The sequence below is a fragment of the Dermochelys coriacea genome, chromosome 1 (assembly GCF_009764565.3).
Source record: "Dermochelys coriacea isolate rDerCor1 chromosome 1, rDerCor1.pri.v4, whole genome shotgun sequence".
NCBI lineage: Eukaryota > Metazoa > Chordata > Testudines > Dermochelyidae > Dermochelys > Dermochelys coriacea.
Window position 1 is genome coordinate 96,530,803 of NC_050068.2, and position 25,865 is coordinate 96,556,667.

A 25,865-nucleotide genomic window follows, 5' to 3' on the forward strand; every position below is an offset into this window, starting at 1 on the left:
AAGGCAAATATCCCCATTCCCTCATGGTTCCTGCATATCAGGGAGCAGAGGGCAGATGGAGATATGCTAGGCCACAGGTGGGCAAGGGGAAGGATGTGACTGGAGTCATAGAAGACACATCTATTGCACAAACCCTCCAAACCTCTCTCTGTGGAGGGGTTGAGTGAGGTTGCTGTACAGGCTTCTGAAGATGCTTCAATAAGGTAGCTACTCTTCCCATGTTCCCTAACTTTAAGGATGTGTTCAGCCCCTGATCTGGTTACTCACACAGAGAACTAGATTTAAGATTTACCCCTTAATTTGTCTCCCATATAATCTGCAACAAATCACAATTGCTGAGAAAGCTTCTTACTTACTGTACTGACGCAGGATGAGAATGTGATTCCACAGACAGTATACTTCACAAGACCACTTAAAAGCAAAACTCTGCTGAGAGACTGCTTGGCCAGAAGCCTACTTTGCTGGCTAGCACTCGTTGGAATCTGCTACTGAGCTAGTTACTATGTAATTGAATTAAAATATTCCCATAATGTCTATACTTTCCTAAATGCAATCTGCTTAAGTGTTTCATGTCATCATGACACAATGCCTTGTCAGTTAGTTAGACTGTAACAGGAAATCCCAATTCCCAGCATCGAGGGTTTAAAATCTGCCACTCTACTTTATGGCTATCTGTTTCTCCCTCTCAGTATACTAGAATAGCTTTGAAGCTAAAATCAACAATATATGCAATAGTAATAGTGGTGAGAGCCATAAACCTAACTGTGCTATCCATAGCATCTTTGGTCATTCATTGCTGACACCAGAGATCAAACCCTGCATGGTGGTGGAGAGGGGGAGTTGGGGTGGGGAGGGGAGGAAGAAACAAAAACACAACAAACCAAACCAAAAAGTATTTCTCTTTGAGATAAGCTCTGCTTTGGACACTGGTATGCACAAGTTTTAAGAAAAAAAAAAGCAAACTCTATTACATAAACATAGAATCCAATATAAGAAAACATGAGTTGATCTGTATCAGGGGGTAGCCGTGTTAGTCTGTATCCACAAAAACAACAAGGAGTCCGGTGGCACCTTAAAGACTAACAGATTTATTTGAGTTGATCTGCAACTCAGCTTTCTAACAAATGGGTGTGAGATCAGCCTGCTCAGAAATGTTTCCTCTCTGATTACCAAAGAGAAACAAAGTTACCTGGATTCCCTTTGAGTGCTTGATTGGGCCCCTCAGCTCCACATATTTACTCACCCAGACCCAGTACATCTGTGTGAAAACTAAACAAAGGGCTAACTGTATGTTTGCTGGGAATAATATAGCGTCTCTAAACGAAGTCTCAGACCCTGGCATAAACTCTTTCCCTCAAAAATTATAAATATTTGTTGGAGAAGCATTTGAATTAATTCAGCATCCCCATCTCCACCCCATCACAATAAATATGCCCCTTAATTAAATGCAGTTTTGATGGTTACAAGTAAGGCATCTCTTGCTAAAAAACTAAAAAAACCTTTCCTGCACAAAAATAAAAAAGTCTAGCTCCACCATATCACCTAGGCAAAAAGAAGGAGGATTTTGCAATATTCCCTGAAGTGAAAAAACTCAGCCTCTTTTGGAATCATGGGTAAAGCAAGTTACAGAGTCAAAGACCCTCCTCACCACTGAAAACATCCTGTCGCTAGAACCCTGCCCCTGATTTTAAATCTGTAGCCTATCAGGAAGTGCATTCCAAGATAATTTCAGCGTGCAAGATGGAATATAGAGAGGCAGTCTCAGAGAACAAGAACTTACACCATGCTGAGCTTTGCAGATCACCTTGAATTGCATCAGAAAACAAAACTGGAAGTCAGTTCAGTTGACATAATACACTCCCGGAGAGAAGCACTTCTTCATTCAGACATATTCTGCACTAGCTGAGGTTTCTGATTGTCTCACAATTGAGTTACATTTCAATAATCCAAATGTGTGGGTGTTGATCACAAATGTATGGATAACTGCAGTGAGGTTTGCATCTAAAAATAAGATTATAATTTCTCCCAAGTAAAGAACATAAAAGGACACTTGGCTGTTTCTTCTTAGAAATCCTGAAACCAGCTGGGATCCAACAGGGCTTCTACACTGCAAACTGTGTTAACATAACTTCCTCCACTGAGGGAGAAGAAAATCAAAGCTGAAAAATATAAGCAGCATAAAAAAAAATTCCAATATGATTCTTTGAAAGATCTACACTTCACAGATTAGAATGAACTTTCTGATTCAGCATCCAAAAATGCAGGTAAATCCCACAATGGCCTTTTTCTAAATAACACCTCAAGACAGACCAAAATAAAATAAAATCAAGCTGTAGGGATACAATTAGCTCAGAAAGAGGTGAACTGAACCTCTGGAAAATTCTGCCAGTTGAAGAAAAAATAAAGCCCATTATTCTACTAAAAAAAAAACCTTAGAACAAAAATTCAGATGGAAATTCTGAGTAGTCTGCTGAATAGCCAGTTATTGAAAACTGATCATTTCCAGAAGAAAATCAGATGTGTGAATGAAAAGTTAGCAGTCACAATTCAAATGCTAACTTTTGAAAATGTCTCTCTCTCCGGCTGAATGCAAAACTAAAGACTCCTGCCTTTTGCACATATTGGCTTTGAAAATTTTTTGAAACTTCATACAGATTATCAAGGATTATTAGAAAAAACCTGAAAGGTCTATTTTTAGACTCAAAGGATTCATCATATGAAGGACATTGCAATTTTGCACAAACTAACTGTAGCTCATAACAACTTGCACAAACTAACTGTAAACTAACTATAATTGTAACTAATTGCAATTTGTATAAACTAACCTCCATAATAAGTGAGCAGTATGATCAGTAGTAGATGGTGTTCTATGATTATATCAACATGCAAGAATATATCTGCTCTTGATGACTTCTAGAACCATGTATCTGTATTCTTTTGTGTCCTCCCAACTGTTCTCCTTTGCAACTTATTTTATTTTATTTTATTTTATTTTATGGGAGTTACCAGATATAAAGGATGCCTAAATTTCTTCATTGGACAGTTACCACTAAAAGAAAAAAAATAGAATCATGTTTCAGAGGGATAAATACCAGGGAGAGAGAGGAGTTATTTAAGTTAAGCACCAATGCAGACACGAACAAATGGATATAAACTGGCCATCAACAAGTTTAGGCTCGAAATTAGGCAAAGGTTTCTAACCATCAGAGGAGTGAAGTTCTGGAACAGCCTTGCAAGGGGAGCAGTGGGGGTAAAAAAAGCTCACTTGCTTCAAGACTGCTATGAATTCCAGCTGTTGCATGGGGTCAAAGTGGACGTATGGGCATTTAGTTGTTCTCCTAGTTACAGGAATAGATCTATAGCAGGGGTAGGCAACCTATGGCACATGTGCCAAAGGCGGCATGCGAGCTGATTTTCAGTGGCACTCACACTGCCCAGGTCCTGGCCACTGATCCGGGGGGACTCTGCATTTTAATTTTAAATGAAGCTACTTAAACATTTTTAAAAACTTATTTACTTTATGTAACTAAACTATTATAACTAAACTAAACTATTATTGTATGTATTATAGACTTATAGAAAGAGACCCTCTGAAAACGTTAAAATGTATTACTGGCACACAAAACCTTAAATTAGAGTAAATAAATGAAGACTCAGCACACCTCTTCTGAACAGTTGCTGACCCCTGATCCATAGTCTTTCATGTGTCTTTAAAGGCATCGCTGAAGGTATGTGCTTTGAGCAAACAATCGTCTAGATATGGCAATAACAAAATGCCTTGTTTGTGAAGGTGCCTCACTAACACAAAAATGACCTTCAAGAACACCCTAGGTGCCAAAGATAGACCGAATGGGAATTTGTATTGGAATTATCTTGACCCAGAGTGAACCTTAGGAAGTTCCTGAGGGATGGGTGGATTTTGATATGAAAGTAATTGTCTTGTGGCTCAAGGGCCGAGAACCTGTCCCCCTGGTAAAGAGATGGGTTTACTGCTGCCATGGTAACCATCTTGAAACGTTGTATTTTTACAAATTTGTTGAGTGCCCTTAGATCCAGAATGGGTCTCCAATCACCATTCTTTTTCCGTATCAGGAAGTAATTGGAATAGAAACCCTTCCCTCTGTGTTGGGTGCAAACTGGTTCTACAGCACCTAGTTTTAGGAGGTAGTTTGTTTCCTCACATAAAAGGCACTCATGAGAAAAGTCCCTGAAGAGGGATGGGGGAAGGGAGGGTCGAGGGGGGGGTATGATGAGGAAGGTAAAGTAGATTGAATATCCCTGGGTAATGATCTCTAGTACCTACTTGTCTGAGGTTATACACTCAGGGTTTTGATAAAAAGGAGTACGGCGGTCGCCAAATTGGTGGAGATGTTCGTGTTGTTGTAGCAAATGAGACTGAGATAACTCAGGGCCTTGACCAGCACATCAGAATTGTTGTTTGGATGTAGAAGTTTGTGATGTCAATTATTGTGGGGCAGTCAGTCTCCATTTTTGTAATCTCTGCTTCTTCCTTTGAGGATCATAATGTCTCTGGGGAGGAGAACAGTAAGTAGGCTGGGATCTCTGTGCTATCTGGTACTTACTAGGTCGTCTTCTTTGGGCAGGAATGTCAATACCCACAGAATGTAATGTGGCCGTAGAATCTTTTAGTGTGTGGAGGGATTCATCTGTTCTTTGTTCAAACAATTTAGATCCCTTAAAAGGGAAAGCCAGAGTAATGAAGCCAAGATGCTCTCCTCATGACAATTTCCAGAGAGATGGAATCAGCAGCAATATGTGAAATATCCAGAGACGCCTGCAATGCTGTCCTTGCAAGGAGCTGACCCTCAGCAATGATTGCCTGAAATTGCTTTTTCTGATGCAACAGGAGGTGTTCAATAAAGGCGTTTAATTTAGAATAATTCGTAGGGTCGTATTTTGCCCTGAGGGCTTGATAGTTAACGATCTTAAATTGTAGGGTTGCTGAAGAATAGGATTTATGTCCAAATAAATCCAGTCACTTCCAGTCCTTATCATATGGGTGTCATTTTAACATGGTGTTGTCTGCCATGTTCATTAACAGTGTCAACAACTAGTAAATTTGGGGAAGGGTGAGAAAATAGTAAGTCCCTGTCTTTAGAGGGCACATAATATTTTTGTCCACCTTTTTGCACATTGGGGGTATTGCGGTTGGTGTCTGCCATATAGTTTTCACTGGATCAAGCAGCACCTCGTTAATGGGGAGTGCAATCTTTGTTGATGATGACATCTGCAGGATGTCTAGCAATTTATGCTGTGACTCTGACTTCTTCAAGCGGGATTTGCAGGGAATCCACTACCTTCTTAAAGAGGCCTTGAAATTGCTTGAAGTTGTCTGCTATAGTTGGTGGGGGAGGCATGCCTGTGTAATCAGGAGATGATGAAAAAATGTTGGTCACCGGAGTATCTCCTCCTGTTCCTCAAAGGACTCCTCTTGAGGATCAGGAGATCTGGCTATTGAAGTTGAAGGAGATTGCCTTCCTTTATCCCTCTGGGTGATGCTAGAGGTCCTCAAAAATTATTGTCTATATGCCACTCCAGGGTTCCAGTATGGCCACTGAGGTGGTGGAAAGGGCATCGAAGGGTATCCATATCAACTGGGTGGGTGTCTTCTACTCTGGTGGTAGATTGAAGGTACCCGAGTTTCTACACGGCTAGCTCCCTGGTGTGGTAATGGAGAACTTGGGACAGAGACTGAGTATAGGTCATCCCCATCATCTTCCTTGTAGTTGCCTGATGGGGTGGCACAGTCATGGATGGTGAAGTAGAATGTCTCAGTACTGAATGTAAGTCCAGGGATGTAGACATATTCATATCGCGCTTATGTTGGTGCCTAGTAAGGTTATGGACCGTGCCGGGGACCTCTTTCTCTTAGGTGATTCCCTACTTGGGGAACTTGTGACTTGCTTTTTCAAGATTTCCTAAGATGAATCCAAGGATTTCCTCTTTGAAGTCATTGGATAGTATTCAGACTAATCCCATCAACATCATTGGATCGGTCTCAACGGGGACTGCTGTCCATGGGAGGTCCCAGGCCTGGGGTTGGAGGCTGGTGGGAGTGAGCTTTCCATCATAAGCAGTCTTAATTTTAGCACATGGCTCTTTCTGGTTCTGGATTTTAATTTGAGACAAAACATGCACTTCTGAGACACGTGTGCCTCTCCGAGGCGGTGAATGCAGCAGGAACGGCCATCACTGACAGGAATGGATTCCCAAAAGGAAAGGCAGCATTTAAACCCAGGAGAGCCAGGCTTTCCTTTTTTTAGGGTTCACTTCCCAAATGGAAAGAACTAGGGGGAAGCTAATTTACACTCAGGAGATAACTATAACCATTTTTTTTAAGAAATGAAAAGAGAAGAAGGAATTATTAACATTAACTAATAAAAGTTTTATTACTACTATGGAAAATGAGTAAGAAAAAACATTAAGAAGAATCTCTGTCAATGGCTTCTGCTAAGGCTACGCCTCAGGCCAGGGCAGTGGAGAAGGAACTGAGAGCGGTTTGTCCTCACAGTGCTATATAGCAGCAAAACAGAGCATGAGACTGGGAGAAGACATGTGTGGGCCAAATGGACACTGCTACCAAAAATCTCCAATCTGAGGCGCAGGGACATGAAAACACCTAGAGTAGAGCAACCATAGGAACACTACTTGAAGAAGAACCAGGGAAAGCATAGTTAAGGTTGCAGGGGCATGGGACCATGCAACCCTAATTCTGCCTCTTTCAGCAATGCCCCAATATGTCCTGTTAGCACACATACCTTTACTATGCCAATCCTACAGCTTGTGGACATGAACAAGCTCTTCACATCCTTTTACAGTCCATTCACTCTCACCTACAAGACTCCATCTAACACTATTGAATGATAAAAAAATGGAAAAAAAGGTTGCCCACACTACCTTCCCTCTGTTTCCCCCAGAGCGGGCAATAGCCAATGGAATTATCTGAATACACTCCAGGTGCACTCAGGGTGGCAGGTTACCTACACCAGTTGTTCTCAATCTATTTATCATTATGGGCCGCATATTCAGCTCTCTCTGTGTTATGTGGGCCACAGCCACACAATAAATAAATATATATAGTGACAAAGCTCTGTCCTTGCCTCCGTGGGTCCCGTGTTTCCTGGCGGATTTCACTAGCCTCAGAGGATCACTGTGACCCTCCACGTAACCCTTTTTTCTCTAGAGATAAGGGTCACAGTCTACTGAGCCATTTTCATCATAAGCTAGTGAGGGAGGTGAGGAAAAGTTATCCTTCCTTGCACAATCTCTGTTGTCTCCCAGTCTCAGTGATTAAACAGGGGGCAAAGGTGGGGGGGGGGCCAGGCCCACCCTCTACTCCGAGCTCCAGCCCAGGGACCCTAATGGTATCAGCTATGGTAGCTGACCTTTTAGAAACATGACATGTACAATTCCCTGGGCTATTTCCCCCACAGCAGCCCTCACTTCCTCAAGCTCCACTTCACCCTTACCTCAGGACCTCCTTCCTGGTGCCTGATATGGTGTGTACTACTCAGCCTCTCCAACAGCACAACTTCTTCCCATAGCTCCTGATATGCCCACGCACCTGACTGACTGGGAGGCTTTTAACTAGATTCAGCCAGCCCCTGATTGGCTTCCCAATCAACATAGCATTCTCCCTGCCTTCTGGAAAGTTCTTAATTGGCCCCAGGTGTCTTAATTGACCTGGAGCAGCTGCCATTTCACTTAACCTGGTACCAGGGATTTGTTTAGCCTGGAGCTAATATATATCTCCCACTACTTTTCTATAGCCATCTGCCTTGCCCCGTCACAATATACACACACACATACTACCTGGTATGGTTCTCAGGACGTCACCTGGGCCATGGGTGCTGATTGGGCCATTTTAAGAACCACTGGCCCACACTAAATGTTGGAGGCAGTAGTTGGTAAAGGTGTGTTTGTGTTATGAGGACATATGTGGATTACTTTGAGGTGTGTGACAGAGCTGTGATTAAAAAATGAGAAGATCTGTTTAACAATCTTCCATATGAGCAAGTAAAAGAAAGAGCTGCATATGTACCTTTAGGATGTTATGTAATTAGCAGGGCACAGAGGTTATACTAGAAAGGGTACTATCGATAGGAAGCTGGGAAATGAGAGCAATCAAAGCATTCATTATCTTCATGCACTTCAGGTAAAGAGAGTGTGATCAGTGTCTGGTGTAGCTGTACTGAATGGTGGAGGAAATAGTGAGTCCTGCTTGGTAGAGATGTGTTTGTGAGATTTGTAGATTACTCTGAGGTGTGTGACGAGTTGTGATTGTGATAGGAGGAGATCTGTTTTTCACCCTCTGTGTGTAAGGAGAGGAAAGGGAACAGGTGCCCGAGTACCTTTAAGGTGCAGTATGCATCCTTTCTATGACAAATTGTGTAAGTTATATCAGTAGCAGGCCTTGGTGCTTTTATGACAAAAGGATATTGTCAGCAGTGAGGTGGAATATGAGAAGATTCTAAAGCTTTAATGATGGTTAAATGAAATAGTAGTTTCAGATGGTATCCTATATAAAATATACACCAGGAATAAGGCCCAGCCCATTTCTGCCCAAGTGAATTATTGCAATCTCTGGTAGATCATAACCAGTTAAGATATTGCAGAGTGGACAAAACATGATGCCACTGCGGGCCACCTCTCTCCACCCAATCAGCCTGTGGACAGTAATCCCCATGTCATGATGTATTCCTTGCTGTCCTGCAAATTTCTGTAACTTTGTGACCCAGGAATCACCCAGAAACCACACACTGACAACCCTAGCAGCATATTTCCCTGAGCTGTCAAAGTACCTGCACTATCAGTTCCAAAACTGTGCACTATGTATCTATGAACACCACATTAATCTGTCCTGAGATCAGGATGTAGCCACTTGTGGCCTGCCCCACCAGGGCTAGTAAAATATAGATTTTCTCAAACAACCAGTCCAAGGTTTACCTATCACCCATCCTTATTTCCTGCCCCTTCTGCAGCCACAACCCCCTCTCCTCCTATCCTATCCCGCCCCCACACACAAAGTCTTCTGCCGTTGGTTCCTTCCCACCCGATATAACAAATATTTTGGGTAGACCGGCTGCTGACTATTTTGCTGAGTTCTCAGTAAACCTCCTCATACAATAAAAACATATTATAACAGAAACTACTTGTAGCAAGAAACATTAGTTATTAAAGCTTTACTGCAGAGCTGTACAAAGGTTTGGACAAGAAAACATCAATGAAGGGGTGTTCACCAGGGGAAACGGCATTAGCAACACACTTGAATACCCAGACAAGCATAAGGTGGCTGCACAGAAGCCATCTCACACTTTTTTTTCTTTGTTGAGGCATGCGCAGGGTAATCCTTCCAGACTACACATCTATACAAGTGAAGAAGTGATCACATTCTTAAATACAATTCACTATTTGGGTGCCCCAAAGGCTTAGTGGGTGCCAGGCACTACTTTGGGAAAAACTGACAGATTGAGACCATTTCGACCCATATCACAGCTATAGAGTGATCTCCAGCTCTGTGCAAAAAAAACAGAAAACAGCCACTCAAAATTTTTTGAAAAATGTCTATTTTTTGGAAGGAGGTGGGAGAGTCTTATATCTCCACAACTCCTAGTTCAAAGAACCCAAATTTGAGTGTCTAATCTTGCCCTGCACCTTCTTAAAATACACCAAATTTCAAAGAAATCTGATTAAGCATGTTGAAATTAGAGGGCGTAAACAGGTCAACCTTTAACCAGAGTTGTAACACACCCTTAACTATAGTGGCACATGTAGTGGCAATGTAATTAAAAGACAATCCTTGCCATATGTTCCAGCCAAATTCAAAATGAAAAGGAAGTATAAAACCTGAAAACTCTTTTGCTGTAAACTGACATTGTTGGTGAATGTAATATATTCAAAACTCATTCCTTTACCCTTGTTCTCATGTGTACCTATTCTCTGAAACGTCACTCTTTTAGGGATCCCAGTATCACATCTGATGTCAATAAGCAATCTGTCCAAGTTAGAGACTCATAAACTACCGATTAGATAAATTAGTTTAGCTCCTTAACAATTTAGGATTGTCAGAACACCTCACCATGTATGCACAGTAAAATAAACACATTTAATTATTTCTCCATTATTTCACACATACAAATCACATTTCACAAAGGAGTGTCAGATGCAGACTGTGATGCATGCATATTTTAAATAGATATATTGTATATCAGTTCACTTCTAGAAATCACATATTGCACATGAGCAGTCTGATTATATGCTTAAAATTTGATTAATTTTAAACCTAAATATGTCAAATGAACATGTTTTCAATTATGACTAAGTCCAAATCAGATTTACTTCATTTTAAGTTTTGACTGTACCAACTAATGAATGCACTGATAGAGAAAGAGAGAGACTCTACTGCCTAGTGGTTAGGGAACTCACCTAGGATTTGGGAGAACCAAATTCAAGTCTCTGCTCAAAATGAATATTTAATTACTTATACAAAGTGAAACAGCTCCAGCAAGAGAGACTGAGAAAGGTCCACCCAAGAATACCCAATAATCTGGTGGTAAGGGCACTCACCTGGAATATGGGCTCAGGTCCCTGCTCTGCTCATTGCAATCCAGGAGCATGCCCTAACCACCAAGGTATTGACTGTAATTAGGGGTCTACTTAAATTGCAGAGAAATCACACATTTTTGGTGGGCTGATCATGGCATAAACAGCAAATTCCGCAAAATGTGTTACACATGCATGAAATTTGCTATTTATGCCTTGACCAACAGCATTTCTCGCACTGTGGGTCCCGACCCAAAAGTGGGTGGCAAGCCTATTGTACAGGGATCGCTGTATTGCCACCCTCACTTCTGCATTGCCTTCAAAGTTTGGCGGCCGAAAAGCAGCAGTTGCTAACTGGGTGCCCAGCACTGAAGGCAGAGCTACTGCCAGCAGCAGTGGAGAAGCAAGGGTGGTATGGTATGGTATTGCCACCCTTACTGCTGTGCTGCTGCCGGCGGCAGCTCTGCCTCCAGAGCTGGGTGCCCGGCCAGAAGCAGCCACTCTCTGCGGCTGCCCAGCTCTGAAGACAGCGCAGAAGTGAGAGTGGCAATACGGCGATCCGCATACAATAGGCTTGTGACCCACTTGTGGGTTGGGGTCCCCAGTTTGAGAAACACTGTGTACTTTTGTATACTTTTACCCTATAGTATAAGCAGATTTCACGGTCTGTAATGCAGTTTTCACGGCTGAGAATTTGGTAGACCCCTAGCTATGATAGGATCTCTCCCTCTCTCGTTCTTCCACAAGAACGGTCTGGGTTTTGGGGATAGGCTGACCTGGCTTATTGCCTAACTCCAAGAAGGGGTTCAAGTGGAGGGTAGCACCTCCCTCCAGACTGTCAGACACTTAAGGCCTAGATCAATGGCAGTAAGGTGACTAAACACCTTTGAGGATCTGGACCTAAGCCTCACCCCTTTCCTCTGCATTTCACTCATGTCTAATTTAGATGGCTCCCCACACAGCTTGCTGGCTTCTCATAATCCCTTCCGTAGGCACCTAACTGTCTCCATGCATTGTATGGGGAGTCTGAGTGCCGTACTTGGGACTAAGGATTCCAATAGGTGATAGGGCACTTAGGGCTTAGGTGTTGCAACACTGAGTGAAGTTCCTCTGTGGATTTAGCCCTAACTGCCTAAGTCACTTTTGAAAATGAAGTTCAGACTTCTAAATGAGGTTTAGGCACTTTTGAAAATTTTATCCAAGATTACACTTTCCAGAAGTAATTCTATCAAAAAAAAGTAATAGTCTGGGTATTACAGATATGGGCAACTGCTTTGATCGGAATATGATAGATCTTCTGATTTTAAAATGGTCTGATTCGAGGAATGGAAAACTTGTCTTATGAAAGGAGACTTAAGGAGCTTGGCTTGTTTAGCCTAACTAAAAGAAGGTTGAGGGGAGATATGATTGCTCTCTATAAATATATCAGAGGGATAAATACAGGAGAGGGAGAGGAATTATTTAAGCTCAGCACCAATGTGGACACAAAAACAAATGGGTATAAACTGGCCACCAGGAAATTTAGACTTGAAATTAGACGAAGGTTCCTAACCATCAGAGGAGTGAAGTTTTGGAATAGCCTTCCAAGGGAAGCAGTGGGGGCAAAAGATCTATCTGATTTTAAGATTCTACTCGATAAGTTTATGGAGGAAATGGTATGATGGGATAATGGGATTTTGGTAAGTAATTGATCTTTAAATATTCAGGGTAAATAGGACTAATCCCCTGAGATGGGATATTAGATGGATGGGATCTGAGTTACCCAGGAAAGAATTTTCTGTAGTATCTGGCTGGTGAATCTTGCCCATATGCTCAGGGTTTAGCTGATCACCATATTTGGGGTCAGGAAGGAATTTTCCTCCAGGGCAGATTGGAGAGGCCCTGGAGGTTTTTCGCCTTCCTCTGTAGCATGGGGCACGGGTCACTTGAGGAAGGCTTCTCTGCTCCTTGAAGTCTTTAAACCACGATTTGAGGACTTCAATAGCTCAGACATAGGTGAGGTTTTTCGTAGAAGTGGGTGGGTGAGATTCTGTGGCCCGCGCTGTGCAGGAGGTCGGACTAGATGATCAGAATGGTCCTTTTTGACCTTAGTATCTATGAATCTAATAAAAAACAAAGCAGTAGTATTTATTCAAATTGCTAGGAAACACAGATATTTTCAGAATGACATTAGAGGTAGCTACATTGCATCCTTTGGTTATACAACTAGTTCCCATGAAAATCTTTGAAAAGTTAGGGGAAGGCTCTAGTTTCCACTAACCTTTATAAGCAGAAATTTGGAATCTTAATGATAAAAAAAAATGCAGAAGGGAGGAAAGTAGAGGGGGAGACAGAGAGAGACCTGCAGAGATAAATAAAACGATCATCAGCAAAATCATGCAAAGTCAGCACTCTCATTGGGGTTTCATTAGTAAACAACATTGAAACTTCTGTATACTGAAAAAGAGCAATCTTTTTCTATGTTGAGAAGTGTTATAAAATGCAACAGAATCCACAAGAGCAGAGAAATGAGGAGAACATGATCCTTGAAACTGCTGATGTAAATGAGCAAGTCAGAGAACTAAAAGTAATTAATATTAAAAAAAAATTTCTCCTACTGCAGATGAAAAAGGAAAAAAATGGACTGGTTAAAATAATGCTTTATGTTATTTTACAATTATGAACATTGTGGAGTTATACCTGAAGAAGCACACCCTCTTGACAATCCTTGAACTCTGATTCCATATCTAAATTACTTAAGACTTTCCTTCCCCTTCCCATCTTGGTGTATAAGAAGTTGCTTGAGTGTAAAAAGATAGAAAATTTATAAATATGTTTTTATCATTACTTTTCCACTCCATTTAAAAAATGTATTTCACTAAACTATTGCCGACTATAGGTTAGTAATAAATGTTACTTTAATATTATTTGAATACTACTACTTTGTAATATATAAAAAGCCCTTGAAGGCTAATTAATTTATTATTTCCAATCACAGCATATCTTTTCAAATCAATATTTTAGTTTCAGTTGCTCATTCCTGATTAAGTTGTCTAAAACTTTCATAACATGTGGAACCTTTTTTCCACTCTCTATTTTTGGATACCTCTGAACTTTAATTTTTCTAGCTTGACAATAAAAGTTTTAGAAGCTTCTCTGAGAAGCATTAAAATTTCCTCTCTCTGTGGTGTTTATTACAAAAGGTTTGTTTAGAAATAAAATTTAATTTAATAATTTTAGATTTTTTTTTTCAAAATTAATTCACACTGCATGCATAGTAATATTTATAATACATAAAAACCTAACACGACACCCACAACTCTATCACTTTACTATTTGAAATGTTATTCAGAAAAGAATCTTATTGATCACTGAAGATTTCCAGCTATCATGGTAACAGTATTAGTCATTGTTTTAAAAGTTGAAACCCACTGGAAACTATTTTGATATTCTCAACAACAAAATATTGCTTTTGTATAAAAAGAAAAAAATCAAAGCAATAAGACATGATACAGTATGATGATACATTCTTAGACATATCACTGCACTCAAAGTAGGATGATTGAATACTATGTCAATGTAGATTTTTTCCAGTATTAGACATCAGAACATTGTGGACTAGTAAACCAAAATATTAACCTACAGTACGCAAAGACAATAATCCCAACAGGAGAGTTGTAGCTTCCTGATTATTTCTGTTGTATTTTCCCTTCAACTAATGATTGAAACCAGATGAAAAAAATATTTTTTTCCAAGACTTACAGCAAACAAACAACTTCACACGCACTCTTTAGGCAAACACTGGTTTGTTAACTGTTAGTGAAAAAGAAAGTCACAATTTTGCTTCCCCTCCACTATTAGTTCCAATGATCAGTTGGAAAAACAAATTACATAGAATACACCAGGAAGGTAAAAATCATCTGTCTTCTGGGAATCACTCTCAAAGCAGTCATTTTTTATACCTATCCACCTCCATAGTGTCCCGTTAGATGTCTTTTAGAACAATGTTTAATGTGAGAATTAAAACACAGCTAATTAAATTGTATTCTCCATTGAATTTAAGTATTGTCATAGAAATGATCCCTCAGGTGATAAATTGTGAAGACTGAGTATTAGATTTACATGTACTGAAACTGAGTCTATTACAGAACTTACCATGTGCGTGTGGTAGTCTTGATTTAGGTTCTACAACATGCTGTGCTGGAACATTCACTAAAACAGCACAAAAGAAAGAAGCTAACAACAAATGTCTTACAGTACACAATAACAGATGTATACATTCAAATATAGCAGATATTTACTTATACAGTAGAACCTCAGAGTGACAAACACTAGAGTTATGAACTGACCAGTCAACCACACACCTCATTTGGAACCAGAAGTACGCATTCAGGGAGCAGCAGAGGCCAAAGGGGGGAGGTGGGGAAGCAAATACAGTACAGTTCTGTGTTAAACGTAAACTACTAAAAAAAAATAGAGGGAAAGCAGCATTTTTCTTCTACATAGTACAGTTTCAAAGCTGTATTAAGTCAATGTTCAGTTGTAAACTTTTGAAAGAATCACCATAATGTTTTGTTCAGAGTTACAAACATTTCAGCATTACGAACAACCTACATGCCCAAAGTATTTGTAACTCTGAGGTTCTACTGCAGCACATTTATAAATTAATTACGGAACATATTTCAAGGGAAAGACAACATTTTATACCAACAGAGTTTCCAAAATAGTAAAAGGTTGCTTTATTAAGGAATTGAAGTGACACTATTATCAAGTTGCTGGAGATGGGAGAGGTAAACCTGAAATCCTGCTCTGCCACTGAGTTGTAGGTGTAAACCTGGCCACGTCACTTAACCTGTTTTTGTCTCTGTTTTCTAATGTGTGAAATGCTTCCTGTAATAGCATAGTTTGTCCCTTGTGACAGCAGTGAGGGCCCAGGGCTAGATGATTCCAATGCATGGCTCCTTTAAGAACAAGTAATTCTGGGAAAGCTCCCCAGACCAAGATGGGAATGGTGGCCAGAAGTCATGCTGCTGAATGTTATTAAAGCTCTTAGCTCAGTCAAAAGCAAACCTGGAGTCAGGAGAAGATTGTAGGGAGAATCTCCTGCGGTGAGCCACGATGATGATGGGCTATGAAACCCTACCAGGATTCAAAAAGGCTGGGCTGTGAAAACTCTGCCCCAAGGGAAGGAAAAATTTGAGTCCAGGGACCAGGGCTAGGAAAAGACCTGGGAGGGAAGATGAGGGGGAAAGAGGTTTCACCAGAGAGGCTCAGGAGCCAGAGTGGGACTCGCAGAGAGTCTCAAGTAGAGATGAAACTGGGGATCCAAGAAAGAGCCAGAGTCAGAAGCCCTGAAACAGGGGTAAATTGGAAACCCTGACTAAACAAGGGTAGAAGCCTGAACTGGCCAAAGGAATCATGTGTTTATTTTGTGAGGACTTAATAAATCAGGCCCTAAGAGGGAGGAATGTTATGTTTCTTGGAATTCTCTTGGAGACCTTTCTACTCAGCTTATCCACAACACCTCGTCCAGTTCTGGAAGAACACTTCGTGTTCAGCTTTGTGCCTTGTAAAACCTTAAGGTTGCAAATCTGTGCAGGTTTGACACACAACAGAAAAGAGGCAAGGAACCAGCAGCACTGACACAATATGAAGTACAGTTACATTGCAAGTGCTGATTTGATTTTTAAAATTAAATTTGTGAAGTTCACATATCAATTTGTAATGTACTATACCATTTGTACTAGGATAACTGTATTTTAGCATTTTGTATTAGGATAACTGAACCAAAATGTTAGACTCAGAAGTAAAATAAACCTAATTTATAGTCTTTTCTTATAGCCTGCACTTACCATCATGTGGTTTGACGCTTATTAGTGATTTTGTAGACAATTCTTTTAACTGAAACAGAAAAATTTACAATAAGGTGAGGACACAGTTAGAAATAGATGCAATAAGGCTGAATAAAATAATTGTCCTCAAATACAAAGCCTCAACTGAAAATAATTATTGAAGTATATAAAGCCTAACAAAATTTCCACTATTGCCAAAAGACTGGATGACAGGAATGATTATTTAAAATGCTACCTAGATGAAGAAATTTTGTTTTCATTGGACTCCACTTCATTCAACACTCAAGCTGCATGGTGCACAGTGAAGGAGGACCCTGCAATGCAGGAGGGACTCAGAGCTCGGGCTTCAGCCCCAGCACAGAAATCTACACAGCAATGAAACAGCCCCATAGCCCTAGACCCATGAGCCCAATTCAGCTGGCATGGGTCAGCTGGGGGTTTCTCTCTGCTCTGTAGACATACCTTTTATACCCTTCGACTATGCAGTGAAATAGGCAGTGGTCCTATGGGTGCCTGTATCGTTTACTACATGCTGTATTTCCAACTTCTGCCGTGGGGCTTGAAGTCCAGCCCCAATCCAACAAAGCACTTAAGCAGATACTTAATTTTAAGAGTATGAAAAGTCCCATTGACTTCCTCTGGTCCCCAACCATATTCACTGCACAGTTCAGCCTGTGCAATGAACAAAGACGGGGTTCTGCAGAAAAACATTTAGATAATAATTAAGGTTAAGATTTTGTCATGGGTATTTTTAGTAAAAGTCAAGGGAAGGTCACAGGCAATAAACAACATTTCACAGAAGCCTGAGACCCGTCCCTGACTTTTACTAAAAAAATCCTGGTGTGGTGGGGGACTAACAGTTGAGCACTGCCGGGGGCTGATCTTCGGAGCTGCTCCAGCATCATGGCTGCTCCTGCAGCAGTAGCTGACTGCCGCTGCTCCAACTACAGAGGGCTGACCCAACCCCAGCCGCTGCTTCAGCCCTGGGGCTTCTGCTCAGGCGGCCCAAGGGCTGACTGCCAGCTGCTGCTCCAGAGGCCCCTGCTCTGGCATCCCTGGGGCTGACAGTTGCTCCAGCCCTGCCCCTGCGGAAGCAATTGTGGAGGTTCTGGACAGTCACGGAATCTGTGACCTCCATGACAGAACCATACGCTTAATAATCATATAATTTAAAAGATGTCCTGGGGCCCAATTGAGCAAAGCACTTAAGCCTGTGTCATATTTAATGTATAAGCAAATCAGATCAAAATTTGCTCAGGTACATAAAGGTTGAACACATATAGCAAGAGTTCTTCAAGATGGTCTCTGCAAATTCCCACTCTTGGGATGTGCTGATGGTGCTTAGTGCACCCCATGCATGGGAATGTGCAGAGATTGCTTGAAGAACCATAACTTTTCTAGACTTTTGAGGCCTTCATTATCTATCTTGTATCACAGTTCTTTGCAAGGAACTTCTTAGGTTTTTAATTTATTTTTTGCATTTAGAAACAAATTTTATCATTTATAAAGACTTATGCGTAGAGACTTGCGTAGGGGATACCATCATAGGGCCTAATCACATCAGCCACACAATCAGAGGCTCGTTCACCTGCGCATCTACCAATGTGATATATGCCATCATGTGCCAGCAATGCCCCTCTGCCATGTACATTGGCCAAACTGGACAGTCTCTACGCAAAAGAATGAATGGACACAAATCAGATGTCAAGAATTATAACATTCAAAAACCAGTTGGAGAACACTTCAATCTCTCTGGTCACTCGATCACAGACCTAAGAGTGGCTATACTTCAACAAAAAAGCTTCAAAAACAGACTCCAACGAGAGACTGCTGAATTGGAATTAATTTGCAAACTGGATACAATTAACTTAGGCTTGAATAGAGACTGGGAATGGATGAGTCATTACACAAAGTAAAACTATTTCCCCATGGTATTTCTCCCTCCCACCCCACCCCCCACTGTTCCTCTGATATTCTTGTTAACTGCTGGAATTAGCCTACCTTGCTTGTCACCATGAAAGGTTTTCCTCCTTTCCCCCCCCTGCTGCTGGTGATGGCTTATCTTAAGTGATCACTCTCCTTACAGTGTGTATGATAAACCCATTGTTTCATGTTCTCTGTGTGTGTGTATATAAATCTCTCCTCTGTTTTTTCCACCAAATGCATCCGATGAAGTGAGCTGTAGCTCACGAAAGCTTATGCTCTAATAAATTTGTTAGTCTCTAAGGTGCCACAAGTACTCATTTTCTTTTTGCGAATACAGACTAACACGGCTGCTACTCTGAAACCTGTCAACTCATAGTGTGTCACCTGAATGGTATCTCCTTTCATGATCTATCCAGTCTAGCTTTCAGTTTCTCTCAGCAATCTCATCTGCTGTTCAAGCCCTTCCACTTTGAGGAACTCTGACCTTCATAGTTGCCTTTCAGAAAAGGAGCCTTGAGATCCTTTATGAGACATTTTATAACCCAGGTAATGCTGATTTCACTCCAAAAGTGATTTGGAGATGTCACTTTTCTTGTATGGAGTTTGTCTGAGACTAAGTACTCTTCTACATCTCCTTCTCTGAATATACTATTTAATTGTATTTTATTTATTGATCAGTAGATTTCTGACTCTCAGTTGTAATTTTTTGTTATGGAAGATGACTTAAGAGTTGCTACTGGCTAACCAGCCATACAAATCTTGGCCCCCCATTGTGCAAAGACTTACGCATGTGCTTAAAATTAAACACTTTCTGAAGTCTGCAAAATCAGACTCTGGTTGATAAGCACACACAATTTAACACATAGATACATTAATAGATTTTTAAAGCCAGAAGGGACCATTATGATGATCTAGACCAGAGGTGGGCAAACTAGTGGCCCGTGGGACCCTTCTACCTGGCCCCTGAACTCCTGGTCCGGGAGGCTAGCCCCCAGCCCATTCCCCTTTCCCCGCAGCCTCAGCTCACTGCACTGCCAGCGCAATGCTCTGGGCAGTGGGGCTGCAAGCTCCTGGGACAGCACAGCTGCAGAGCCCGGCCTGACCCAGCGCTCTGTGCTGCGCGATGGCGTGGCTGGCTCCAGCTGTGTGGCACGGCTGTAGCGCTGCCAGCCATCAGTGCTCCAGGCAGAACAGTATGGGGGCAGGGAATGGGGTTTGGATAGAGGGCAGGGAAGTTCGGGGGGGAGTGGTCAGGGGGGTGGATAGGGGTCATGGCAGTCAGAGGGCGGGGAATGGGAGGGTTGAATGGGGGCAGTGGTCCGGGGGGGGGGCAGTCAGAGGACAGGGAGAAGGGGTAGTTGGATCGGGGGGGCAGTCAGGAATGAGAGGAGAGGTTGGATGGGGCGGTAGCGGGCAGTCAGGGGTGGAGTTCCGGGGGCAGTCAGGGGACAGGAGGCGTGGATGGGGCAGGAGTCGGGGGGCCGTTAGGGGGTGAAGGCTGAGCCACACCTGGCTGTTTTGGGAGGCACAGCCTCCCCTAACCAGCCCTCCATACAATTTCCGAAACCCGATGCAGCCCTCAGGCCAAAAAAAGTTTGCCCACCCCTGATCTAGACTGATCTCCTGCATAACACAGGCCATACAACCTCACCCAGTAATTTCTGCATCAAGCCCATAAACTGTTTGAACTATAATATCTCTTTTAGAAATCTATCCAGTCTTGATTTAAAGACCTGACGTGATGGAGAATCCATCACATTCCTAGGTTAGCTGTTTCAATGATTAATTATCCTCATGGTCAAAAAATTGTGTCGTATTTCTAGTCTGAATTTGTCTAGCTTCAGTTCTAGCTATTAGATCTTGTTATGCCCTTTTCTCATAAATTAGAACAGTGTCTACACTCAGAAATCTCTGCCCAAGTAGATACTTGTAGACCATAATGAAGTCAACTCTTAACCTTGTCTTGAATAAACTAAATAGACTGAGCTTATTAAGTCTCTCATTGTGAAGTGTGTTTTCCAGACCTCAAATCACTACTGTTGATCTTTCCTGAACCCTTTCCAATTTGATAAATCTATGAATGGGATTATTTGATGGGGTTGACTGCAACAATAGAAGATTAAATTTGATGGCCCAGGCGGACCCTTTTAGAAGTACGGCCATCAAAACTGGATACAGTATTCCAGTAATGATCTCACCAATGCTACTTACAGAGGTAATACACCAATTCGAGTTTTAGGAGAATATTGGTTTATAAAAATTGGAAATTCATCCACAGATTACCGAATTTAAAAAAAAATCTCTTCTCACATGCCCCCCAGGTTTTAGATACCCAAGAATACTTTATAAAACAGACCTGCAGTTTTTGAGAAATAATCAGCTCGTTCTGTTCCTGAAGCCTCTGCCCTAGCTCCTCTATCCTTTTCTTATAGAAGATGTTACTTGCATTTAGGTCCTCTGTCATTGATGATTTAAGCTTCTCAATCTGTGACAGTAGCTACAAAACAAACCATTGAAAAGTAACTAATTGTTAATATTAAATAAATTAGGGTTGTTGATTAATCACAGTTAACTACAGCAATTAACTAAAACAATTAATTGTGATTAAAATAATTAATCTCGATTAATTACAGTTTTAATCGCACTATTAAATAATAGAGTACCAATTGAAACATATTTTGGATGTTAGCTCAGTGGTTTGAGCATTGGCCTGGTAAACCCAGGGTTGTGAGTTCAATCCTTGAAGGGGCCATTTAGGGATCTGGGGCAGATACTGGGGATTGGTCCTGCTTTGAGCAGGGGGTTGGACTAGATGATCTCCTGAGGTCCCTTCCACCCCTGATATTCTATGATCTATGATCTATGTTCTTCTACATTTTCATATATATTGTATTCCGTGTTGTAATTGAAATCAAAGTGTATATTTTTGATTACAAATATTTGCACTGTAAAAATGATAAACAAAAGAAACAGTATTTTTCAATTCACCTTATACAAGTACTGCAATCTCTTTACTGTGAAAGTGCAATTTACAAATGTGGCTTTTTTTTTGTTATGTAACTGCACTCAAAAACTAAACAATGTAAAACTTCAGAGCCTACAAGTCCATTCAGCCAATTGCTAAGACAAACAAGTTTGTTTACATTAATGAGAGATAATGCTGCCCTCTTCTTATTTACAATGTCACCAGAAAATGAGAACAGGCATTTGCATGGCACTTTTGTAGCTGGCATTGCAAGGTATTTACATGCCAGATACGCTAAACATTCCTATGCCTGTTCATGCTTTGGCCACCATTCCAGAGGACATGCTTCCATGCTGATGATGCTTGTTAAAAAAATAATGCATTAATTAAATTTGTGACTGAACTCCTTGGGGAGAACTGTATGTCTCCTGCTCTGTTTTACCTGCATTCTGCCATATATTTCATGTTATAGCAGTCTCGGATGATGCCCCAGCACATCTTGTTCATTTTAAGAACACTTTCTCGGCAGATTTCACAAAACACAAAGAAGATACTAATATGAGATTTCTAAAGATAGCTATAGCACTTGACCCAAGGTTTAAGAATCTGAAGTGCCCTTCAAAATCTGAGAGAGACGAGGTGTGGGGCATGCTTTCAGAATTCTTAAAAGAGCAACACTCAGATGCAGAAACTACAGAACCCAAACCACCAAAAAAGAAAATCAACCTTCCGCTGGTGGCATCTGAGTCAGATAATGAAAATGAACAGGCATTGGTCGGCACTGCTTTGGATAGTTATCGAGCAGAACCCATCATCGACAGGGACACATATCCCCTGGAATGGTGGTTGAAGCATGAAGGGACATATGAATTTTTAGCACATCTGGCACATAAATATCTTGCGACACTGGCTACACCAGTGCCATGTGAATGCCTGTTCTCACTTTCAGGTGATATTGTAAATAAGAAGCAGGCAGCATTATCTCCTGCAAATGTAAACAAACTTTTTTGTCTGAGTGATTGGCTGAACAAGAAGTGGGACTGAGTGGACTTGCAGGCTCTAAAATTTTACACAGTTTTGTTTTTGAATGTAGGTTTTTTTGTACATAATTCTACATTTGTAAGTTCAATTTTCATGATAAAGAGATTGCACTACAGTACTTGTATTAGGTGAATTGAAAAATACTGTTTCTTTTATTTTTTTACAGTGCAAATACTTGTGATCAAAAATAAAGTGAGCATTGTACACTTTGTATTCTGTGTTGTAATTGAAATCAATATATTTGAAAATGTAGAAAACATCCAAAATATTTAAAGAAATGGTATTCTATTATTGTTTAACAGTGCAATTAATCCTGTAATTAATCACGATTAATTTTTTTAATCTCTTGACAGCCTTACATAAAATATTTTGTTATATTGTTTACACAAGCAAGGTTTTGGTTCAAATCCTTCTCTTCGTGGCCCCGTGTAAATGAGTTTCTCTAGGGTGCCCCTTCTACTCTACTCTAGCCATTCCCTTCTCTGGGCTTCCCCCTGCTTGACTAAAGCACCCTCTTTTTAAAGCTCCCCATTCCTATCATGCATGATTGGCGGGGAGGAGGGACAGGGTTACTTTAGAACACTCAGCCTCTGTAGCCCTAGTGATGGGTTTGAGCACTCTGTCACACCCTAATTCAAGAAAGTATTTAAGCATGTGTGATTTCAATGGGGCTCATGCATGTGTTGCGGTACTTTCCTGAATAGGAGATGTTCTTTCTAAATCAGGGCCTATAACATTTTTCATTTACACACAAAGTATTAAAAAACACAGAACACAGTGAGGGATGTGCGTATACATTATGGACATGGTCTGAAAATAAGACCTACAGGGAAATGTATATGACTAGATAAAGAAAATTATTTAGTTACCCATGATAGCAAATAATGCTATTTTAGAAAGAATAGATGGGAATCTGGGCAATGAACACAAAAATGGGCTTGATTCAGGATCAGCAATGAGTATGGGGCAGAATGCAGTGACAACCCCCATAAGGAACACAGACAATTTCACCTGTCCCTTACTCTTGTACCCAGTTTGTGTGTGTGTGTAAGTAATTTACTATATCCCTTTTCAGGGTGTTGCATGACTCTTCCCTGCTGCTTGCTTGCTGGGGGTGAAATAGTAATAGCCATGCAGCCCCTGATCTTCCCATTTTTGGTCTGGACAGTTCTGAATCATGGCTATGTTGCCGAATGAGACATGAAGGGAGGAGGAGGAAGGAAAGATAGAAACTTAGAGCAGGAAGGAGAGGAAAAAATAACTAGAAGAAAAAAAGATAAAGACTGAAGAAGAGAAAGAAAAAGTAAAATATGAGAATTAATAGAGAAATCAAATTCCATTTTAATGTTTTTCCTGGAACAAGAAAAGCTCAAAGGATTCAGGACTAGAGAGACCCAATGGGGGAAAAAAGGGGAGGATGCAGGGAGGAATTTGAGATTCATGTCTGGAAATCCGCCCCCATTGGCCCATCAGGATAAATGAGAGCTATACATTGCCATTTTATTTTGTACATTATATTAACTACCTAGTATGCAAACATACTATATAGTACATTCTGCACATAGCTGAAAAAACATTAAACTCTTCAGACCATGGACTCAGTCTCTCTGTGTTTCTAAAGGTTCTTTAACAACAGGACCCTGATCCTGACTGCTATCTCTGGGCACTACCGTAAAAGAAATAGAGAAATAATAAATAATTCTATATACTAAAAGAATGTATTTTGAACATAAATTCTGATTATCTATGATTTCTAATCTGCCAGATGTTGAAAACTGTATTAGTAGCATTGTCAGAGTGTGGTGCTTGCTTTTATTTCACTGGCTTAAAAATAGGTTGTTGGTATAAATACATTGCTAGGCAATCTTACCTGGCACCTTTCTTTTTCATGTTCTTGATGAAGGGCTTGTATTCTGGAAGTCCACTTACCCTCCTATAATGAAAGTAAATGTTCATTGAAAATATTTTGTTTGTATTAAAAACTGGTTAGTAATGAAGCTGAATTACATTATATCAGCGTAAAAGATTATTAATACTGGAGCATTTCAGTAACCCCTTCCTTATGACTTAAAGAGTAATTGAAGTGTCTCATATGTTTGAGTGTAATTGTTATATGTTATTAATCATACTGGAAATTATGTATTCATAGGATCCTGGACATGTAAGTCCTGGCTCTCAGTTAACAAAATATAAAGTTACCATGATATATTTCATTTCGCTAATAACAAACATATGAGTAGTCTTTTTTCTAAATAACATAAGTTCAAACACTGGTTAATGGAGCGTTGTTTATAGTGCCAATGAAATAAAACACCTTAACTTGTGAAAGATGGAGTATACTTCCGTTTGCGGGAAAAACTGAACAAATTCCACCATGAATTTTCTTCGATTAAAAGAAAGAGGGGAGGGGAGAGAACAACCCATCACTAAAAGTTTCTAACATCTCAGAGTTTCTTTCATTTGTTCAATTTTTAAATGTATTTTTCCAAAGCAACACCAGGATGAAGGTGGCACAAATGATTCCTTCTGCCAATAAACTCCACCCAGAACATATAGGGCATAAGTGAGAATTCCAGGCCAATGCGTCTAAATCCCTCTTCAGCAAGTCACACTGGGAATAATTTCTATTACAGAAATTACAAATGATATTTAGTAGATAGCAGTGAATCAGAAAAGAAAAAAATACTTTAGAAAATGAGAATTACGGGAAATTTACTCTGAATTTTACAATCTTATTTATAGAAGTACAAACACAAAGACTAGCAGTAGTGATCACTATATTGTATGTTCATCTTTACATCAGAGTACTACCTGTTTTTCAAGAAGTTGCATCATATTCTGATAATCCTGATCATTCTGAGGTCTCTCTTCTGTAAATTCATGGCTGTCTTTTAAAGTGCCTAAATTGGATTTCAGTTGCATATTGGACTTCTGTAATTCTAACAATTGCTAAGAGGAAAAATATCTGTTAAAAACCCAGCATATATTCAAGAAAATTATAGGACTGCAGTTTAATATGCAATTTGGTTTAAATTATAACTGGTTAAAGAGTTGGCATATGCATCAGACTCTCCCCACAAATGCTTCTAAGCAGTAAAACATTTATCAGTTTTATTGTGATTACAAGGACGCAGATTAGGAACTAGCACCAACAAAATAAAAGCAATTCTACTAAATTCATGCACATTGCTTTTCTGATGTGCCTGAACACTCACAGCTGTATCCATAGTCAGAAAACTTGGAAATGCAACTTTCTATCTTTGTGACAACACCCCAGGCAGTTCTACTCTCTCAGGACCTTGCTACGGAGGCTATTCCTCCTCATCTATGTCACTCATAATCACCTATACTTGGTAGGTGCCACCAGACAGTAATGACAAAATACTAACCAATTGCAAAATAAGAACTCAGTGGTTCAGGATTAAGAAAAGAGTAAACATGTAACTTGTAGGCAGGATTCCTTCATACAAATGAGTGCAATTCAGAAAAGAACTGAAAATATTTTGGAATTAAGGAGACAATACCAGAATATAACCATT

At 40.4% G+C, this 25,865-nt stretch overlaps 1 protein-coding gene across 4 annotated transcripts in view; it reads right to left on the reverse strand.

Moving 5' to 3' along the window:
• The window catches only part of DZIP1 (DAZ interacting zinc finger protein 1), an 81,289-nt gene that overhangs the window by 31,658 nt on the left and 23,766 nt on the right, over positions 1-25,865 (reverse strand). For 3 of the 4 annotated variants that reach the window (XM_043504673.1, XM_038387901.2, XM_038387900.2), the window contains exons 6-10: positions 25,138-25,275; positions 24,197-24,259; positions 20,677-20,817; positions 16,395-16,443; positions 14,698-14,754 (exon numbers count right to left, since the gene is read on the reverse strand). In XM_043504673.1, the coding sequence (XP_043360608.1) occupies positions 14,698-14,754; positions 16,395-16,443; positions 20,677-20,817; positions 24,197-24,259; positions 25,138-25,275 (448 nt within the window). The remainder of the gene's footprint in view (positions 1-14,697; positions 14,755-16,394; positions 16,444-20,676; positions 20,818-24,196; positions 24,260-25,137; positions 25,276-25,865) is intronic. The other variant, XM_043504674.1, reaches the window with a different exon arrangement.